At 46.0% G+C, this 21,960-nt stretch overlaps 1 protein-coding gene across 2 annotated transcripts in view; it reads left to right on the plus strand.

The window, feature by feature from the left end:
- MEGF6 (multiple EGF like domains 6) overlaps window positions 1-21,960 on the plus strand; it is a 514,242-nt gene that overhangs the window by 468,708 nt on the left and 23,574 nt on the right. For both annotated transcript variants that reach the window (XM_077250415.1, XM_077250416.1), the window contains 10 exons: window positions 1,976-2,098; window positions 3,348-3,485; window positions 4,380-4,502; window positions 4,812-4,934; window positions 5,215-5,370; window positions 6,510-6,641; window positions 19,320-19,448; window positions 19,702-19,830; window positions 20,091-20,225; window positions 21,509-21,643. In XM_077250415.1, coding sequence (XP_077106530.1) covers window positions 1,976-2,098; window positions 3,348-3,485; window positions 4,380-4,502; window positions 4,812-4,934; window positions 5,215-5,370; window positions 6,510-6,641; window positions 19,320-19,448; window positions 19,702-19,830; window positions 20,091-20,225; window positions 21,509-21,643 — 1,323 coding nt within the window. The remainder of the gene's footprint in view (window positions 1-1,975; window positions 2,099-3,347; window positions 3,486-4,379; window positions 4,503-4,811; window positions 4,935-5,214; window positions 5,371-6,509; window positions 6,642-19,319; window positions 19,449-19,701; window positions 19,831-20,090; window positions 20,226-21,508; window positions 21,644-21,960) is intronic.

Raw genomic sequence — 21,960 nt, forward strand, 5'->3', positions numbered from 1 at the left:
ACTACATGGGCTGGGCAATATACTACGTGGACTGCGCAATATACTACGTGGGCTGCGCAATATACTACGTGGGCTGCGCAATATACAACGTGGGCTGGGCAATATACTACATGGACTGCGCAATATACTACGTGGGCTGCGCAATATACAACGTGGGCTGCGCAATATACAACGTGGGCTGCGCAATGTACTGCGTGGGCTGCGCAATGTACTGCGTGGGCTGCGCAATGTACTGCGTTGGCTGCGCAATATACTGCGTGGGCTGCGTAATGTACTATATATACTATATATATTTTTTTTTTTGGGTGGGGCAATTAGAACTTCCGCTATGGGGCCCCATGATTTCTATGTACGCCCCTGTCCCAGCCTGGTAAAGAGAACCTTTCACTGGATTTTTTTTAAAATTGAAGCGGAGTACCTCCTTTTATTTTCGCTGCTCCACAGTTCCTGGAACAGTTGTTCTTTTTCTTCTGTGCCCCTCCATTACACAATTATGCCCTCCAGTAATAAAGATGCACAGTTTTGTACTGACGAGAGGCAATAACAGCAACACGAGTGTCAGAATACGGACATGTATTCTTTTGGAAGAAGACTCTGGTTTTGTCATGGCAAGGCTGATTAAAGGGTGGACATTGACTTATAGGGTGGATACCTCCAATAGGTGGCACTAGAGAGACAGCTTTTATACTGTTTAGTGATGAGCGAGCGTGCTCGGGTAAGGTGTTATCTGAGCATGCTCGAGTGCTAATAGAGCGTCTAATACTATGTTTGAGTTGCCGTGGCTACATGTCTCACAGCTATTCGACAGCCACAACACATGCAGGGATTGATTTGTTAGGCCAAAGAAACTCTATTGGCCCTCAAGCATGCTCAGATAACACCTTATCCGAGCACGCTCGCTCATCACTAATCTTGTTTTAGGGAAATCTTGCCTGGCTTTTCAAGGGTTTGCCCAGGCTTGGGGTTTACTTCATTTCAGATCAGCCCTGATAAAGGTCATTCTGTCCAAAACGTTGGCCTGTTCCATGTGCAGATATCCTTTGCTCCATCAATAAGTCTCGTTTGCTTCACTCAAAATATCTGTGTGCTGTGGTATTCATATTATATTTAGTGTCTTCTACCACACAACACAAAATCTATTTTAACCGGTGTGCCCGCCATATCCCTTTTATTGCAGTCCCTCTATGTGACTGCAGACTTGTGAATCCTTACAGTGTGTAGTGTGCACATTGTCAGAGGATTCTCCAGTGCGGGTATGGATGGGAGCATGGCCGCAATTATGTGATATGCGTGTGTGGTCACATACCAACTAGACTGGCAATGCTTCTCTCAGTACAACCGAAATTGAGCGAGGCTGGACACGTCTAGTTGGAATGTGGCCGAAGTATGCAAATCACATGACTGCTTGCTGCCGGCATGGGAGAATCCCGACAGTGCGCACTATGCAATTGTGAGGATTTAGAAATCTGCAGTCACATATAGGGATGACAGACACCAGCCCCAACCCCTTTAATTCTTCCTTTGCCAGTTTATCAATGTAACAGACTTTTTATACACTATTTAATGCAATTCTCGACTGGATCTATTATATTACTATATTACTATTCTAGAACAGCATACATTAGACAAAGGGGTTAAACTATAAAAGTGGGCCGCCAAGTATAGAATCGACTAGTGGCTGTTACCCCTTTGTTCATTTCATGACCCATGGGCCATGTACGCACCTAGCTGTTTGCTCCCAGTTTAGGAGAGGGTACTCGTGCAGGGGTTCCCATCAGACCCTCAGGGCAGAGCCCCTTTGTCCACCTCCATAGTATGTGCCCCCTTATAGTGCTTTGTATACAGCTCCAGTGTGTAGTATGGGGAGGTGATATTAATGCAGTCACTTTCTCCTTGGCAGAATGCTCCCTGTTCTTCAGCCCTGGGTTTTCACGTTTAATAATCTCCCTCCGATATCCCCTGCTTCTTCATACAGACATTAATGAATGCGTGAGCGGCTCGGCCATGTGCGCGCACAGCTGTCTCAACACTCGAGGTTCGTTCCACTGCGGCTGCAGTCCTGGCTATGAGTTAGGAGCTGATGGGAAACAGTGCTACAGTAAGTGTTCCATGGGGGGGGGGGGGGGGGGAACGTTCCCAACATCTGCACAAAATCTGCTGCTTTGGCTGTGAAATATTTGGTGTCTATCGTTGCCAGAAAAATACAATTACAGAATGTTTGGTTAGATTGCAGCTTCACTTTCAGGAGTATATATAGATTTAAAGTGGAACTCCGTTTTGGAGCCACAATGTACCACAATCCACATAGACTATTGGGTAACTTTGTAATTTTCTTTGCTTTACTTGTAATTTTGAGATGTTTTCTCCTCCTTTTAGAGTTAGACTTTGTTAAAGGGAATCCGTCAGATAGCTTTTGTTATTTAATCTGACCACAGCATAGTGTAGGATTAGAAAGCCTGATTCCGCATCTGTGTCACTTGCTCAGTAGCTTGCTGTACTTTAAATACAATCAGTGTTTTATCAGCAATAGATTATCACAGCAGGACTAGGGGTCACATGCCAGGTAGTCCAGCTAATTTGTGTAGCCTCGTCTCCACCACTGATTGGTAGTTTGCGGACAGTGTGTACAGGAAGCTGCCAATCAGGGGTGTGGGTGGGGTTATACACAGCTCAGCATTTTGACCACTGCTACACTTACAGCAGGGAAAACATGGATTGTATCAAAGCTGCAGAAAGCAGCCTAGTGAGTGATACATCACTGGAATCAGGGTCTCTTCACCTGAATAATGCTTTTCTCAGATTCCATGGGGAAAAATCTGCTGACAGATTCTCTTTAAACTTGCCAACTTTCAGTGAAGCCACTCTGGGAGAACATCACATGACCCTATAACCATGGCCCCTTCCTCTACACCACTTCTCCTAACCACCTGCACGCTCCCTCCTTGCCTTCTTCAGGCCCCTCCACAGAAGAGACCTTCCCGAGGCGCTGCTTTTCTGGAGTTTCCAGGAAGACTGAGCAGCTCCCAGATTTCCAACTCTTCTGAGACGTCTTCCTGGAATTCTGGGAGAGCTGACAGATATGAGTTATGTGGTTGTCTGTCACCAGAATGTAGATATTCACTGTGGATAGGAACTGAGAAAAAGACATGAAATAGCACTAGGAAAGCAGAATATGGTCAGTTTCACATACCGTTGAAGTTCATAACTTTTTTATACACATGGGGACATTTAAACTTCTAATATAAAGCCCCCAGCATTATGCCGGTGTCCGGATAGGGATATGGACCATCACCAGGAAGACGAGAGAGTCTCTGCTTTGCTATTTTTCATTAATATATTTTTTTTAGGGATAGAAATGGAAATCATCAACAATTGTGAGATAAACAATGGCGGCTGTTCACATGAATGCCGTCACAGCAACACAGGCCCCACGTGTATCTGCCCGCCGGGGTTAGATCTGGACTCTGATGGAAAGACGTGTGTGGGTAAGAAACTGTTTTCGTTCTACGTTGCCTTTTGTAGTCATTTGTTAAAGGGCGCCCCCTAAATTTGAAATGGAAAAGTACTGAAATGGACTGTACATCTGGCAGAACGCTGCCCCCGCAGTCAGGGAAGGGTATTGCTGAGGTTGATAATTATTCCCACCTATCCTCATAGCTAGTGCACCCTTGCTGTGGCTGTCAGGGCGCATTCGGAGTCATAGATTGTAACCACTGGAGAGGACAGGGTGGAGATCACGAGTGTGTGATGAATCCTGCCAATTACACGTCTACCTGGATGACGCCGCGCTGCAGGCTAGCACAGGTGCTGGTGCAATGTACAGAGCATGTATCTTCTTGGAGATAATCCACAGATGCTTCTCTGTGCGGAGATGGTTTATTTTGTGTTTTGTCCAGGATGAAACGCTTTCGGCAGCTTTACACTCCAGTCACGCGCCAGCCGGACAGATATCGCCACCAGCTAAATTAAATTGTTTAACCAAGATTGTCCAATAAGAGGTCATGTGAGTCTACAGATCTACGGCAGAACAATGAGCTTTAGAGAGGAGATCTGGCGGCTCGCTCTTAAAGGGAGTGTTCGGGGTTAATGCTCATGAAGTTCTGCATCTTTCTTGGAGCAATAATTACATACAATTGTATTCGATCTATATAATCCTGTGTGAGCTAAAGACACCAGTAAAACGCATCTCTATCCCAGCCCGATCGTTTGTTACCATGTATCAGTGCAAGGAAAATGTCTTATCCTTATACAGGAGAAAAGGTTTCTTAAAGGGCACAGCCCTTTTTAATATGATGTAAACTCATTTGTGAATGCTATTAGCAATGATGAAGAGACATGTGTGCATGACGTAATTTATCAAATCCCATGTATCGTTACAGATGCGGATGAGTGCGGCAACGGTGCGTCCTGCTGTCAGCAAGAGTGCTCCAATTATGTTGGGGGCTACGAGTGCGCCTGTTACCCCGGTTATCGGCTCAACGCTGACGGCTGTGGATGTGATGGTAAGTGGTACATGAAGAATAAATGTAGATGTCTTTGGTCTTGTAGGGGCTCATAGCCCATATTCCAGCACCATACCATTCTTGGGGAAGCCCCCGCTCTCGTCTACTTCTCCTCTTCCAATCCCAGGCAGGAGAACAGGGCAGTTGACCCTTGGACCATTTCCCCCATTCTTTGTTTAGGTACTTGTGGAGGATATGGACCCTTCACATAAAGGGTTACCCTATACCCTAATCCCCCCACATACACATGGCCCTCAGAACATGATGGTTGTTATATGGTGCCCCTAATCCAACCTAATCTCCATGCAGATGTGAATGAATGTCTATCAAACAATGGAGGATGCCACCAAGTTTGTGATAATATTCCTGGATCGTTCCAATGTGGCTGCAATCCTGGATACAGACTGAACGCTGATGGAAAAGCCTGTACCGGTAATACCCACACCTCCGACTAAACCTGTTTGGACCTCAAAACCTACCATATGTCCTCCTTTGTAGACACTTTTTAGAATAAAAATGTGTCAACTTACAAATAATCTCACTTAGAAATCTCAAAACTGTTCTCAAGCTCCCATGCTGAGCTGTGGGTCTCCATGGTTACAGACTACACCCGAACTCTGCGTAGTCAGATCCAGCGGTCATACTCTTTTTCTTCTCCTTTCTACTTCTTGCCTTTTCGCTACCCTTCTCTTCCCTTCTCTCCTCTTCTCAGGCATCCAAGAATCAAATCCCGGGCCATTTCCTGAGGAGCGATCTCTTCCTCAAGTGACTTTATTGCGGGATGAATTCTCCCAGATATTCGATGACGATTATGATGAAGATGAAGAAGCGGAATTGCGAGGAGAACACACACTGTCCGAGTCATTTGGTAAGCAGGCACACGAGTCATCATTACCATACATCTATCAGCACGGCACTCTCCCCCGCTTTATGAAATGACCCATGAAAACGGATCCACTTACTGGTTATTACTGGAATTAACCCCAATTAGTTCCTACCCGGGATCCTGCCTCGTTGGGGGATTGCGGTGTCATTACGTGGTAACCTTAGCCCTCTGTACATTGACTTATTAGTACATATGGGTCTCATAATACAGCAAAGTGAATAAATGAATATTCTTAATTTTCAGTATGGGAGAAGGTAAATTATATCAAACAAATCGGAGGCATTTCAATAACAAGGGAACGACACAAAAAATGAAAATGTTTATGGTCTTTTTATTTAAAAAAAAAAAAAAAAATCTTGTACTGTCTTTTTACCAGACCTTTATCTTTGTATTTTTCACCAATAAAGCTGTATGACGCCTTGTTTTTTTTTGCAAGACGAGCAGACCGTTTTATTGATACATTTTTATGGTTTTTTTCAATTTGATTAATTAATTTTATATTTTGATGGAGCAGTCGTGGCAATAACAAATATGTTTATTTTCTTTAATATCTCTATATTTTATGCGAAAAGGTGCGATTTTAATTTTTTTTTATTTTTTATATATTTTTTAAACTTTTATTTTTTTACTTTTCTTTTCAGTCCCCTTTGGTAATTTGATCCTGCAATCGTCTGATCGCCCATTCTGTGTGCCAAAATACAGCAGTATACCAATATATAGTCAAATCACGGTCTCTTTTCAGCAGACCCCCAGCTGCCATGGCAACTCGCGGGGAGGGTGAGGGGCAATGGGTGCCCCCTTGTGCTGCACACTGTAATGCCATTAACAGAGATTGACAGCGCCATTAACGAGTCAACAGCAACCTTGGATGTTAACTGCAGATGATGAGTGAATAATACACCCATCATCTGCTCTCGTGGTTGGCTGTAAAACATGACGCTTTCTGAACCAGATTCCAGTGTATCCTATTTGGCCAAACGCATATATCATGTATTTGTTTTTTACATGTATTTGCATGAAAAAAAGACAAAAAATGCTGGGAAAAGGTAAAAAAAAAAAAGTGCAAAATGTTATTCCAATGCGTAGCTATCTTACTTTTGCTTTGTTTTTTGCACTTGCAGTGTGTTTTGATGGCACGTTTGGCCCAGACTGCACGCTAACCTGTGACGACTGTCAGAATGGCGCTACCTGCACCATAGAGGAGGACGGCTGTGCGTGCGCTGCAGGGTGGACCGGACTCATTTGCAACCAGAGTAAGTTGAGTGCTATTATTAGGTAATGAAGAACATACATACATAGATATATATTTTTCCTTTATTATTATTTTTCAAATAATTAGTGCAAAGCAAGTACACCAACCTCATCAAATCTGATGTACGGTATATAAGACTTGATGAGGCTGGTGTACTTTCTTTTGACTATTTAAAAAAAAAAAAAAAATAGTAATAAAGGGAAAAAATAGCATAAAATATGTGTGTATATACACTCACCGGCCACTTTATTAGGTACACCTTGCTAGTAACGGGTTGGACCCCCTTTTGCCTTCAGAACTGCCTCAATTCTTCGTGGCATAGATTCAACAAGGTGCTGGAAGCATTCCTCAGAGATTTTGGTCCATATTGACATGATGGCATCACACAGTTGCCGCAGATTTGTCGGCTGCACATCCCAAAGATGCTCCATACAAGGCAGGATGGATCCATGCTTTCATGTTGTTTACGCCAAATTCTGACCCTACCATCCGAATGTCGCAGCAGAAATCGAGACTCATCAGACCAAGCAACGTTTTTCCAATCTTCTACTGTCCAATTTCGATGAGCTTGTACAAATTGTAGCCTCAGTTTCCTGTTCTTAGCTGAAAGGAGTGGTACCCGGTGTGGTCTTCTGCTGCTGTAGCCCATCTGCCTCAAAGTTCGACGCACTGTGCGTTCAGAGATGCTCTTAGGCCTACCTTGGTTGTAACGGGTGGCGATTTGAGTCACTGTTGCCTTTCTATCAGCTCGAACCAGTCTGCCCATTCTCCTCTGACCTCTGGCATCAACAAGGCATTTCCGCCCACAGAACTGCCGCTCACTGGATTTTTTTTCTTTTTCGGACCATTCTCTGTAAACCCTAGAGATGGTTGTGCGTGAAAATCCCAGTAGATCAGCAGTTTCTGAAATACTCAGACCAGCCCTTCTGGCACCAACAACCATGCCACGTTCAAAGGCACTCAAATCACCTTTCTTCCCCATACTGATGCTCGGTTTGAACTGCAGGAGATTGTCTTGACCATGTCTACATGCCTAAATGCACTGAGTTGCCGCCATGTGATTGGCTGATTAGAAATTAAGTGTTAACAAGAAGTTGGACAGGTGTACCTAATAAAGTGGCCAGTGAGTGTATATATAGCCCCATATTCATATTCAATTATTTCCTTTATCATTATCCTTTGTAATAATTACCGTACTTAACTGCAAGTACACCAGCCTCGTCAAGATATATATATATATATATATATATATATATATATATATATATATACTGCATATAATTTTTTTTACTCTCATTATTTTTTTAAAGAATTTATCTTTGTGTACATTGAATCATTTGGATGCACGCCATATACTTAAGAACAATTGACCTTGCACAGGACAGTGAGTGTTGTCATAGTGTTACAAGAGTTTAGATATAGGGGCAAGGATGTAATTGTAACCTGTGTACCGTTGTGTTCGATCCATCTAGTTTGCTTGTTATGCTGAATTACCAATCCAGAAAAAAACAATAGTTGAAACTATTGACTAATTATTTGTTTTAATTCATGAGAAGCAATCACAAAAGTATCAAATGAACGTTACCCTCTTTACCCTAGAGACTCTTAAATGGGGTTTCCAACATATAACTGTTAAATCTGACCAGGATCTGAGTACGTCAAATCCACTAATGACGGAAATGAAGGTTCTGATCTCCAGTTTTTTAAACTATAGTCTGGGAGATTGAGGGCAGCACGGTGGCTCAGTGGTTAGCACTGCAGCCTTGCAGCGCTGGAGTCCCACCTTGGACAACATCTGCCAGGAGTTTGTATGTTCTCCCCGTATTTGCGTGGGTTTCTTCCGGGTTCTCCGGTTTCCTCCCACACTCCAAAGACATACTGATAGGGAATTTAGATTGTGAGCCCCATCGGGGACAGCGATGATAATGTGTGTAAAGCTGTAAAGCGCTGCAAAAAATGTTAGCGCTATATAAAAATAAAGATTATTATTATTATTGACAAGCTGATTCCTGGTTATGTGCAATCATAGCAGCTCAATCATGACAGCTACCTGGAGTAGGGCCCTACAGTATTGTTGTTAAAATATCTGTATACTTCCCAATCAGTTTTTGCTGCCATCGGGTGTGTTTTACAGAGGCAGCGTTGCTCCACTGATCCATATAGAGCATACCCCTATTCCACAACTGTTCTAAGCCAGAATAAGGCAAAAACCACTCAACTAAGCAAAGAGAAATGACAGTCCATCATTACTGTAAGACATGAAGGTCAGTCAATCTGGAAAATTGCTAGATCCTTGAAGGTATCCAGGAAAAAAAAGACCAAGAATTACGTCTGCTGCAGAGGATAAGCTTATCAGAGTTATCAGACTCGGAAAATGCAAATTGACAGCACGCCAGTTGACAGCTGTCATAAATGATGCACAAACATCGACTAAAAAACACATCTTAACATCAACTGTTCAGAGGAGACTGTGAGGCTTTTATGGTTGAATTGCTGCAAAAGTGGCCACTATTGAGGACTTCACTCAAGAAGTATAGACTTGTTTGAGCCAAGCTACACAAGGACTGGTGATTAGATTAGTGGAAATCAGTTCTGATGAATCAAAATTATAGATTTTTTGGTCCCAAGTGCTATGTGTTTCTTCCCTCCTTGTTTCCATACGTGTATTTTTGAGGTTTTGCTGCCTTCAGTCTCAATCTACAATGTAAACAGTCCAGAAAGACCAAGAAAACCATTATATGAACAGGCGTTTCCAAACTTTTGACAAGCGTGTATGGAAGACATTATCACCCTGACACCCATCTCCCAGAGGAGGACATGACTTACCGGGCGACTCATAACTACAGTATGCCTTTCTGGAGAACTCTACCAAGGTTCCTGGATAAGTTCACTTGAATTCAGAACCAATGGAAATTCCACTCCATTTTAGAGACTTATTGTATTCTTTAATATCAGAGTGATTCAAGGTTATTTATTGACTTTGTGTCCCAGTAAGACATTTCCACAGCACCATCCCGAAGTAGCCAAGTCCCTAGTTGATGGAACGTTAGCTTGGAGATCTGGATTGTATCAGTCTGTTGCTTTGGTTTGGACACAGATCTCCATGAATCCAGTCCTGTCTTCTGATTGGTGCATTACTTTGGCCTCTCAGCACTTTCCACTTTTATATATAGGAGTGATATCCTATTCTGTTTCTTGGAGCGGCTTTCTCCAACTGGCTAGAACTGCAGATTATTTTTACATTTTGAACCGTTGGTTCTTGTTCAATGTAAATTCCCTCTGTGCCAAACCCCAGAGACCTGGATTTAGCCTCTTGTCTTGGAGAGTGCTGGCTCTTTGTAGTATCGATATTTGGTTGTTCAGGAATTTTGTGAACTTTTTTTTGCTCTTACAAATATTTTACTTTCTACCCAACCTTTATTTTTTTTTCCAGGCAAAGGCAATTCTTGTCATTCTGGCCCAGGATCTAACACTAGCTCTTTTTTGGATTCCTCTAGGCATTGATACAATTCTGTAAAATATAGCAATCCTGGCAGTAGGAATCTCCTGCATTGCATAATGTATATTTGGAGGTACCTGAGCCTACTTGACTGTACACCTGGTAGCAAACTGCATGATACAAAGCCCCAAATCCCTTATACAGACATAACATAGGCTTACATGATAAAATTCTGTCTGCCTGCTGTCACCACTAGAGGGAGCTCACAGTATACAAGGTTACTGAGTTCTATGTGTAACAATAAGCTCCCCCTAGTGGTGGCTGCTGGCAGCCAGAATGTTATTTCACTTTCTGCTTTAGATTTGGAGCTCCGGATCAGAAAAATGCAGCTCCATCCTCTATAAGAAAGGTGAATTGCATCATATATATGAATGAAATCTTAGGGAATGGTATATCAGTACTCTGAGTGTGTAGCTTTGGATGTGGCTGGAGCATAATACATGTTCAATTTAGGATACGTAAGGCAAACTATTTGTGTAGTCCTCCCTCTGTTATAGTTGGATCTAGAAGTATTTGGACAGTGCTCGTGTCTAGACAGCAGTTCAGTGGATTTTAATCAATTCTATCAAGATGTGATTTAAGTGTGGATCCTCAGCTTTAGGCCACGTTCGCACTATCAGTATTTGGTCAGTATTTTACCTCAGTATTTGTAAGCCAAAACCAGGAGTGGGTGATAAATCCAGAAGAGGTGACGTGTTTCTATTATACTTTTCCTCTGATTGTTCCTGGTTTTGGCTTACAAATACTGAGGTAAAAAACTGACCAAATACTGAACGTGTGAACATGGCCTTATACTTTCAAATAACTCTTCAGAAACTGACCAAATACTGAACGTGTGAACATGGCCTTATACTTTCAAATAACTCTTCAGAAACTGACCAAATACTGAACGTGTGAACATGGCCTTATACTTTCAAATAACTCTTCAGAACAAGCTGTCCTGTGTGTACATGAGGAATAACACTATTTCTACTCTTTATATGACTTCTATCCTGCATTTTTTACCAGTTTTACCTCTACAGGCTCTAATTTTCACTTGACTCTGAGCTAGAGGGTGGAGACTGGCTGCTATGATGTCTGCCATACACAGCACACATAGACAGACATAGAGGGATTCCTGTTAGCCTATGAATAATGGTGTGTATACACCTGAAACGCGTCAGCTACGAGGCCTCTCCTTTTAATGTTTTAACTACTTTCCAATAAAGAATCCATTTTATCCCTGGATGGTTGCGCCGGAATCTTTCCCCGTTTTCCTTCTACTTTCCTGTGATCACCAGTAGAAACAGCACCCTTAGGAGGAACTCCGGGCTAATTTCCAGCTACACATTCTCAGAGTTGTAAGCGCCTTCATCCCTCTCCCTTTCCCTGCATCTCACCAGAGAGGGATTGCTTGAACTTGATTTGTGGCGGATGTGCAGTACCCGGATGCAGCCACTATACAGCTGATGGAGCTCTGCAGCTCTGCAACTGCGTACTCCAGGACACTGCCGGCACCAGGAGCAGCTGATCGTCAGGTATGCCAGGAGTTAACCCCCACCAATGCAATATTTATTACCTATCCTAAGGATAGGCCGTCATTGTAGAAGTCCCAGACAACCCCTTTAAACTAAAGCTGAAAGTCTACATTTCAATCATATCACGATGGCTTTGTTGTTGCTAAACAGAGGAGAAAATTAGAAAATAAACTCAAAATCTTAGGACCCAACTACAAATGCATATGTAGAAAGTGGCGTCAGACATGGAGTGACCCTCTTATAATTTTGCTGTCATAGACGTCATTGTTTTTTCATGACACCAGACTCCTAAATCTTGAAATCATGACGAGCGTTTGCTTTGATTGGCCCGGGTCCCCTAACCTCGGGGTCCTGTGCGTGTATGAGGCTTATTAGTCTACTTTAAATAACTGGCGGAACAGCTTTACAGTCTGCTTAGCATGAAGGAGATTATGACATCTAAAGTGTTAACATCCCGACTGTTGGCTGATATATGAATTACTGAGGCCCAGTGTCACCACTCACAATAGTTTTCAGTTCCTACTTATATACTGAGCTGAATGTGGGATGGGTGCGGAGTTCCTCCTCTGTAGTAGTTGTGACATACAATGGACCACAAAGGATAAATAGGATCTTTGGAAATTTGCATTGAATTCTTGTTCTGGGCAATTTGCGTGGTAGGGGCAATCCTATATTGATGAGCATACCCCAGAGCAGTGGCGGACATATCATTGGTGCAACTACACGGGGATCCAGTAGATGAGGGGGCCACATCCAGCTCCAAAGCAGGTGGAATCGTGCACTATGATGAGCTATTGGTCTGCAAAGGGCCCATATACTGTTCGTGTACAGGGGCCCTCATCTGTCTTTGTCCGCCAGTGCCCTATAGGGTGTCTCTTGTAAAAGTAAGTGGAGACAGAGCTAAAGTGAGGGTCTCAGCCGACACTAGGGTGGAATTAAGGAGTAAGACTGGCTCTCACTAGGCCAGTGATGGGCAACCTTTTGAGCTCGGTGTGTCAAAATTCGCCAAAAAACCGAGCATAACTTGGGTGGTGTGTCACCTTGATAAAAAAAACATAATTTTGCGACATGTATAGTTTAAATAACAAATATGTATAATTAGAATTAACTTACCTGCTTAGTGACTTCTTTGTTCATCTGTCAGTTGGTTTCTTTTGTTGGTCTTGCTATTATTTAACTTGTGTGGGGTGCCGTGAACTAAGATAAGTGAGGGGGAGGGGGAATTCTTCCAGTGATGGCGAACCTGTGGCACTCCAGCTGTTGCAAAACTACAATTCCCATCATGTCTACACAGCCAAAGCCTTTGCTTTGAATGGCCAGCCATGATGGGAATTGTAGTTTTGCAACAGCTGGACTGCCACAGGTTCGCCATCACTGATGCCTCCCTCTCACTTATCTCAGTAATGGCCAATGACACCCCACAGTTCACTGGATGATGGTTGCTGTAGTAGTCACAGGGCCTCCAGACAGCAATCACAGGGCCTGAGTCCAGACAGCAATCACAGGGCCTGAGTCCAGACAGCAATCACAGGGCCTGAGTCCAGACAGCTATCACAGGGCCTGAGTCCAGACAGCAATCACAGGGCCTGAGTCCAGACAGCAATCACAGGGCCTGAGTCCAGACAGCAATCACAGGGCCTGAGTCCAGACAGCAATCACAGGGCCTGAGTCCAGACAGCTATCACAGGGCCTGAGTCCAGACAGCTATCACAGGGCCTGAGTCCAGACAGCAATCACAGGGCCTGAGTCCAGACAGCAATCACAGGGCCTGAGTCCAGACAGCAATCACAGGGCCTGAGTCCAGACAGCTATCACAGGGCCTGAGTCCAGACAGCTATCACAGGGCCTGAGTCCAGACAGCAATCACAGGGCCTGAGTCCAGACAGCAATCACAGGGCCTGAGTCCAGACAGCAATCACAGGGCCTGAGTCCAGACAGCAATCACAGGGCCTGAGTCCAGACAGCAATCACAGGGCCTGAGTCCAGACAGCAATCACAGGGCCTGAGTCCAGACAGCAATCACAGGGCCTAAGTCCAGACAGCTATCACAGGGCCTCCAGACAGCAATCACAGGGCCTGAGTCCAGACAGCAATCACAGGGCCTGAGTCCAGACAGCTATCACAGGGCCTCCAGACAGCAATCACAGGGCCTGAGTCCAGACAGCTATCACAGGGCCTGAGTCCAGACAGCAATCACAGGGCCTGAGTCCAGACAGCAATCACAGGGCCTGAGTCCAGACAGCTATCACAGGGCCTGAGTCCAGACAGCTATCACAGGGCCTGAGTCCAGACAGCTATCACAGGGCCTGAGTCCAGACAGCAATCACAGGGCCTGAGTCCAGACAGCAATCACAGGGCCTGAGTCCAGACAGCAATCACAGGGCCTGAGTCCAGACAGCAATCACAGGGCCTGAGTCCAGACAGCTATCACAGGGCCTGAGTCCAGACAGCAATCACAGGGCCTGAGTCCAGACAGCAATCACAGGGCCTGAGTCCAGACAGCTATCACAGGGCCTCCAGACAGCAATCACAGGGCCTGAGTCCAGACAGCAATCACAGGGCCTGAGTCCAGACAGCTATCACAGGGCCTAAGTCCAGACAGCAATCACAGGGCCTGAGTCCAGACAGCTATCACAGGGCCTGAGTCCAGACAGCTATCACAGGGCCTGAGTCCAGACAGCTATCACAGGGCCTGAGTCCAGACAGCAATCACAGGGCCTGAGTCCAGACAGCAATCACAGGGCCTGAGTCCAGACAGCAATCACAGGGCCTGAGTCCAGACAGCAATCACAGGGCCTGAGTCCAGACAGCTATCACAGGGCCTGAGTCCAGACAGCTATCACAGGGCCTGAGTCCAGACAGCTATCACAGGGCCTGAGTCCAGACAGCAATCACAGGGCCTGAGTCCAGACAGCAATCACAGGGCCTGAGTCCAGACAGCAATCACAGGGCCTGAGTCCAGACAGCTATCACAGGGCCTGAGTCCAGACAGCTATCACAGGGCCTGAGTCCAGACAGCAATCACAGGGCCTGAGTCCAGACAGCAATCACAGGGCCTGAGTCCAGACAGCAATCACAGGGCCTGAGTCCAGACAGCTATCACAGGGCCTGAGTCCAGACAGCTATCACAGGGCCTGAGTCCAGACAGCAATCACAGGGCCTGAGTCCAGACAGCAATCACAGGGCCTGAGTCCAGACAGCAATCACAGGGCCTGAGTCCAGACAGCAATCACAGGGCCTGAGTCCAGACAGCAATCACAGGGCCTGAGTCCAGACAGCAATCACAGGGCCTGAGTCCAGACAGCAATCACAGGGCCTAAGTCCAGACAGCTATCACAGGGCCTCCAGACAGCAATCACAGGGCCTGAGTCCAGACAGCAATCACAGGGCCTGAGTCCAGACAGCTATCACAGGGCCTCCAGACAGCAATCACAGGGCCTGAGTCCAGACAGCTATCACAGGGCCTGAGTCCAGACAGCAATCACAGGGCCTGAGTCCAGACAGCAATCACAGGGCCTGAGTCCAGACAGCTATCACAGGGCCTGAGTCCAGACAGCTATCACAGGGCCTGAGTCCAGACAGCTATCACAGGGCCTGAGTCCAGACAGCAATCACAGGGCCTGAGTCCAGACAGCAATCACAGGGCCTGAGTCCAGACAGCAATCACAGGGCCTGAGTCCAGACAGCAATCACAGGGCCTGAGTCCAGACAGCTATCACAGGGCCTGAGTCCAGACAGCTATCACAGGGCCTGAGTCCAGACAGCTATCACAGGGCCTGAGTCCAGACAGCAATCACAGGGCCTGAGTCCAGACAGCAATCACAGGGCCTGAGTCCAGACAGCTATCACAGGGCCTCCAGACAGCAATCACAGGGCCTGAGTCCAGACAGCAATCACAGGGCCTGAGTCCAGACAGCTATCACAGGGCCTGAGTCCAGACAGCAATCACAGGGCCTGAGTCCAGACAGCTATCACAGGGCCTGAGTCCAGACAGCTATCACAGGGCCTGAGTCCAGACAGCTATCACAGGGCCTGAGTCCAGACAGCAATCACAGGGCCTGAGTCCAGACAGCAATCACAGGGCCTGAGTCCAGACAGCAATCACAGGGCCTGAGTCCAGACAGCAATCACAGGGCCTGAGTCCAGACAGCTATCACAGGGCCTGAGTCCAGACAGCTATCACAGGGCCTGAGTCCAGACAGCTATCACAGGGCCTGAGTCCAGACAGCAATCACAGGGCCTGAGTCCAGACAGCAATCACAGGGCCTGAGTCCAGACAGCAATCACAGGGCCTGAGTCCAGACAGCTATCACAGGGCCTGAGTCCAGACAGCTATCACAGGGCCTGAGTCCAGACAGCAATCACAGGGCCTGAGTCCAGACAGCAATCACAGGGCCTGAGTCCAGACAGCAATCACAGGGCCTGAGTCCAGACAGCAATCACAGGGCCTGAGTCCAGACAGCAATCACAGGGCCTAAGTCCAGACAGCTATCACAGGGCCTCCAGACAGCAATCACAGGGCCTGAGTCCAGACAGCAATCACAGGGCCTGAGTCCAGACAGCTATCACAGGGCCTCCAGACAGCAATCACAGGGCCTGAGTCCAGACAGCTATCACAGGGCCTGAGTCCAGACAGCTATCACAGGGCCTGAGTCCAGACAGCTATCACAGGGCCTGAGTCCAGACAGCAATCACAGGGCCTGAGTCCAGACAGCAATCACAGGGCCTGAGTCCAGACAGCAATCACAGGGCCTGAGTCCAGACAGCAATCACAGGGCCTGAGTCCAGACAGCTATCACAGGGCCTGAGTCCAGACAGCTATCACAGGGCCTGAGTCCAGACAGCAATCACAGGGCCTGAGTCCAGACAGCAATCACAGGGCCTGAGTCCAGACAGCTATCACAGGGCCTCCAGACAGCAATCACAGGGCCTGAGTCCAGACAGCAATCACAGGGCCTGAGTCCAGACAGCTATCACAGGGCCTGAGTCCAGACAGCTATCACAGGGCCTGAGTCCAGACAGCTATCACAGGGCCTGAGTCCAGACAGCTATCACAGGGCCTGAGTCCAGACAGCAATCACAGGGCCTGAGTCCAGACAGCTATCACAGGGCCTCCAGACAGCTATCTCCTCAGGCCTCAGAAGTGCAGCCTGGGACTTCTGGTCGGTGCAGCCTGGGCCTTCTGGTCGGCGCAGCAGGGAGCAGCGCAATGTCGCCCAAACAACACAGATCCGACGCAGAGGCCTGGGACTTCCGGGAGCTGCGCCTGGCCTACCGGAAGTCCCAGGCCTAGACGCTCTGCACCGGAGCTCTGTTGTTTGGACCCACAGACCTCCTGCATGGCATCCGATCCGATAAAAAATCGGATCGGATGCCATTGTTTAGCATTCCGATACCGCAAGTATCGGGTATCGGCCGATATTTGCTGTATCGGAATTCCGATACCGAGATCCGATACTTTTGTGGTATCGGGTATCGGTATCGAAACAACATTAATGTGTGTAAAATAAAGAATTAAAATAAAAAATATTGCTATACTCACCTCTCCGACGCAGCCTGGACGTCCGCGAGGGAACCGGCAGCGTTGTTTGCTTAAAAATCGCGGTTTTCCTTCCTTACTTGAAGTCCCGGCTTGTGATTGGTTGCGTGCCGCCCATGTGACCGAGACGCGACCAATCACAGCAAGCCGTGACGTAATTTTAGGTCCTTCAGGATTTTAAAATTACGTTCCGGCGTTGTGATTGGTTGCGTGCGGTCACATGGGCGACGCAACCAATCACAACGCCGGAACGTAATTTTAAAATCCTGAAGGACCTAAAATTACGTCACGGCTTGCTGTGATTGGTCGCGTCTCGGTCACATGGGCGGCACGCAACCAATCACAAGCCGGGACTTCAAGTAAGGAAGGAAAACCGCGATTTTTAAGCAAACAACGCTGCCGGTTCCCTCGCGGACGTCCAGGCTGCGTCGGAGAGGTGAGTATAGCAATATTTTTTATTTTAATTCTTTATTTTACATATTAATATGGTTCCCAGGGCCTGAAGGAGAGTTTCCTCTCCTTCAGACCCTGGGAAAGAAGCAATTTCTATGGGGCCGCGGCCGGCGTGTCACTGAAAATGACTACGCGTGTCAGCACTGACACGCGTGTCATAGGTTCGCCATCACTGCACTAGGCTTTGGGGTGGCTTTCTGGCCTAGAGACCTTGGAAAAGGTTTCGTCGGGAACCTGTGCCTAGATTTATGCACAGGCAACGACATGTATATTGTAAGGTTAAAATCCAAGTGTAAGGCTTGCTGGGCGCCCTTCTAAAATTGGGGAGGACTTTCAATAGACTGCATCCTTTTGCAATTTTTTTTGCATTTTTTTTTTTTTACCAATGGTGTACATTTTCGTCATAGGACATTAAGCAAAGAATAAAGCCGGCTCAGAAGCTGAGGGCGTTTCATATGGGGCAGATGCTGGCTGTGTTACATAGCCGACATCTGCCTGTAACGGAAGTGACCAGAGCACACTCCAGTTGCTACCGTTTAACCACTTAAAGCACCATTCCAGGGTACTTTTTTTTTTTTTTTTTTCAACACTTAAGTGGTGGTTCTAGTCTAAGGTTCCTGCTCCTATTATTATACTTACTCGCTGGCATTTTCACCTTTTATCAGCGCCTCTCCAGTCCATCTTGTGACTGCAACTTGTGACTGGATGGAACTCAGAGGTAATGGGCACAAGCTCTTGATGGAAGTTTAGGAGCCAGAATGAGGATCTCATAGACTTACATTGAAAAGTGACATCTCGCTCGCTTGGATGGATCAGTGGAGCTATCCAGCAGGCCACAAACTGCCGGAGGCCAACCAGAGCGGCGGCGATAGGTGAAGACGGCGGCAGGTAAGTATGAGACTATGGACCTTAGATTAGAAGCACCACTCCAGAAGTAAAATTAAAAAAACAACAAAACTATGGAGTGGTGCTTTATATGCCGCTGCCAACGGAGAGCTGGTGGATTACCATGGCGTTTGGGAGGCTGCTGTAGGCTTTCGTAACTGCCTTACTATCCTTCCTGTGAAGCTCAGCTAAAACTGTGCACTATTTAGTATAAACAATAGAATGATTGCAGGTTCAAGTCACCCAAGGGAACAAAAAATCAGGTAAAAATGGGAAAAAAAAGTTTTAAAAAATATGTATGTATAATAAAAATAACATTAGAATGAACTTTAAATATTAAAAAAAAAAAAAAAAACTTATTTGGTCTAATCATGATAAAAAAGACCAACCTATCTAACTAACCAGACTACACTAGATGGGCGCCTGTACAAATTAGTAGGCACAGCCGCCGGCTTGTGTACAATTGCTAAATTGTGAGATAAAATCAAAGCGTGAGCTTAATGTCTCTCCATGGGAATAGAAAAATGTGCAAGAACTGTAACCATTTCTAAAAAGTAAAAAGCTCATTCTAAAGCAATGTGGTTCCATTGCCCCCACTGTAGAGCTTTCTCATTACAGCACTATTGCTTTATAATGAGGATTTCGAGCCGCCTGTTTCTGTACACATAGGGCTGTGATGAATGGAGGCTTTCTCGCTCCGATGGTGGCCGTCTCGCACCGCACAGATGCCGCCCAGGCTGTGGGGCCGTCCACCATCGTTATACTCGTTACTTTTCTCTTTCCTAGCTTGCCCAGAAGGAACGTTTGGTCTGAATTGCACGCAGAAATGTAACTGTAAAAATGGTGGAACGTGTGACGCCATCACCGGCCAGTGCCGCTGCCCCCAAGGAGTGAGCGGGGAGTTCTGTGAGGATGGTAAGGGTCTACACATGGGAAACTGAGCGCCGTCTATGATGTTCTTATATACTAGGAATTACTTCTGGGCTGTGCTGTCAAGATCTGATCATCAGACAGGACGGTGGTGGAGAAATTAATAGGACGCCATTCCTCTGGGAGCCCATCAGCGGATGCAGGCCGCCATTTGCCACTTTCTCCAACTTACAAAATAGAAATGTTCTATATCTCTTGGACTGTTTGCTGAAATGTTCATTTTTTTCCTCTCCTATAGGTTGCCCTAAAGGGTTTTATGGTAAAACCTGTAAGAAAAAATGTAACTGCGCCAACAAGGGCCGATGCCACAAGATCCACGGAGCCTGTCTGTGCGAGGCCGGCCTCTACGGGCGTTACTGCCACTTAGGTGAGTGCTTCATACTGAGATCTTGGGTAGTATGTCTTATATCAACCACAAAAGTGTCCTCTGGGGCAACTGCAAGCAGCGGAAATGATCAAGTCTGCTGGAAAAAGTTGGAAACAAGTTGTTTTTCATTATTATTTAGTTGATGGATCTGCAGGGGTGGGACTTATCTAGTGGGCGTGGCTTTATAGGTTACAGGTCAGGAAAAATGTATAAGGAAAATATCGAAAATCTGTTATTTCTCACCGTTCTTTTTATTTCAGCTTGCCCAAAATGGACATATGGACCTGGCTGTTCAAAGGAGTGCGCTTGTGTGCAGAGCAATGCGCTGGAGTGTGGTAAAAGGGATGGACTCTGCACCTGTAAACCCGGCTACCAGGGAGCAGCCTGCGAAATTAGTATGTATGATTATGTACAAGAGTGTTACTTGTATACAGAGTTAGGGCAGCATTTCCCAAATGTAGACATAATAATAATTTTTATAATAATAATACTAATAATTTTTATTTATATAGCGCCAACATATTCCGCAGCTCTTTACAACTTATAGAGGGGACTTGTACAGACAATAGACATTACAGCATAACAGAAATCACAGTTCAAAATAGATACCAAGAGGAATGAGGGCCCTGCTCGCAAGCTTACAAACTATGAGGAAAAGGGGGAGACACGAGAGGTGGATGGTAACAATTGCTTTAGTTATTTGGACCAGCCATAGTGTAAGGCTCGGGTGTTCATGTAAAGCTGCATGAACCAGTTAACTGCCTAAGTATGTAGCAGTACAGACACAGAGTGCTATTGACTGCATAAAGTGTATGAGAACATGACGCGAGGAACCTGATTGTTTTTTTTTTTTTTTTTAATAGGCCACACAGGGATAGTTAGGTTAATGCGTTGAGGCGGTAGGCCAGTCTGAACAAATGAGTTTTTAGGGCACGCTTAAAACTGTGGGAATTGGGGATTAATCGTATTAACCTAGGTAGTGCATTCCAAAGAATCGGCGCAGCACGTGTAAAGTCTTGGAGACGGGAGTGGGAGGTTCTGATTATTGAGGATGCTAACCTGAGGTCATTAGCGGAGTGGAGGGCACGGGTAGGGTGGTAGACTGAGACCAGAGAGGAGATGTAGGGTGGTGCTGAGCCATGGAGTGCTTTGTGGATGAGAGTTGTAGTTTTGTACTGGATTCTGGAGTGGGTGGGTAGCCAGTGTAATGACTGGCACAAGGTAGAGGCATCGGTGTAACGGTTGGTGAGGAATATGATCGAAAGTAAGAAAAGGGCGAATTCTAGAAATGTTTTTGAGATGCAGATACGAAGAGCGAGCCAGTGATTGGATGTGGGGGGTGAATGAAAGCTCGGAATCAAGGATGACCCCAAGGCAGCGGGCATGTTGCTTTGGAGTAATGGTGGAGATAATGCGGCTGCCAACTGGTCTGACACAGGGCTGTCACTGCTGCCATAGGATATTACTGTAGCACCGCCTGCTGGCCATACAGTAGAATACAATGTGTTCCCATAAGGACCTAGTACAGTATACTGAGACTAAGTGAGGGCAAGAGTCAACCCTGCCTTGTCCGCTAACACTGGAAAGTGAGTCGCTGCCCTTCTTTCTTTATACTGCTCGTAATGGATTGTATTTATAGGACACGGCTCATTACTGAACGGCTCCTCTGCTTTTCTAGAATGTGACTCAGGATTTTATGGAGTTGGCTGCAAAAGTAAATGCGCCTGCCAGCAAGGCATATCATGTGACCACACCAATGGGAGGTGTCTGAAGCAATGTCCGCAGGGATACCACGGAGAAAACTGTGACCAAGGTAACACTTAAAGCACAAAGAGGGGACACTTCTGTTCAAGCCTTAAAGGGATTCTCCAGTTAAAAAAAATACAGTATATCACATAAGTGAGTACACCCCTCAAATAAATATTTTACTATTTATTTTGAAGATCTGACACTTTGATACAATGTACATTAGGCAGTGTATAGCTTGCATAGCAGTGTAAATTTGGTGCCTTTTAAAAAATGTAACACACAGTCATTAATGTCTAAACCGCAGGCAACAAAAGTAAGTGCACCCCTAAGTGAAAATTGCCAAAATGTGCCCAAAGTGTGAATATTTTGTGCTGCCATCAT

Source organism: Ranitomeya variabilis, chromosome 4, assembly GCF_051348905.1.
Source record: "Ranitomeya variabilis isolate aRanVar5 chromosome 4, aRanVar5.hap1, whole genome shotgun sequence".
NCBI lineage: Eukaryota > Metazoa > Chordata > Amphibia > Anura > Dendrobatidae > Ranitomeya > Ranitomeya variabilis.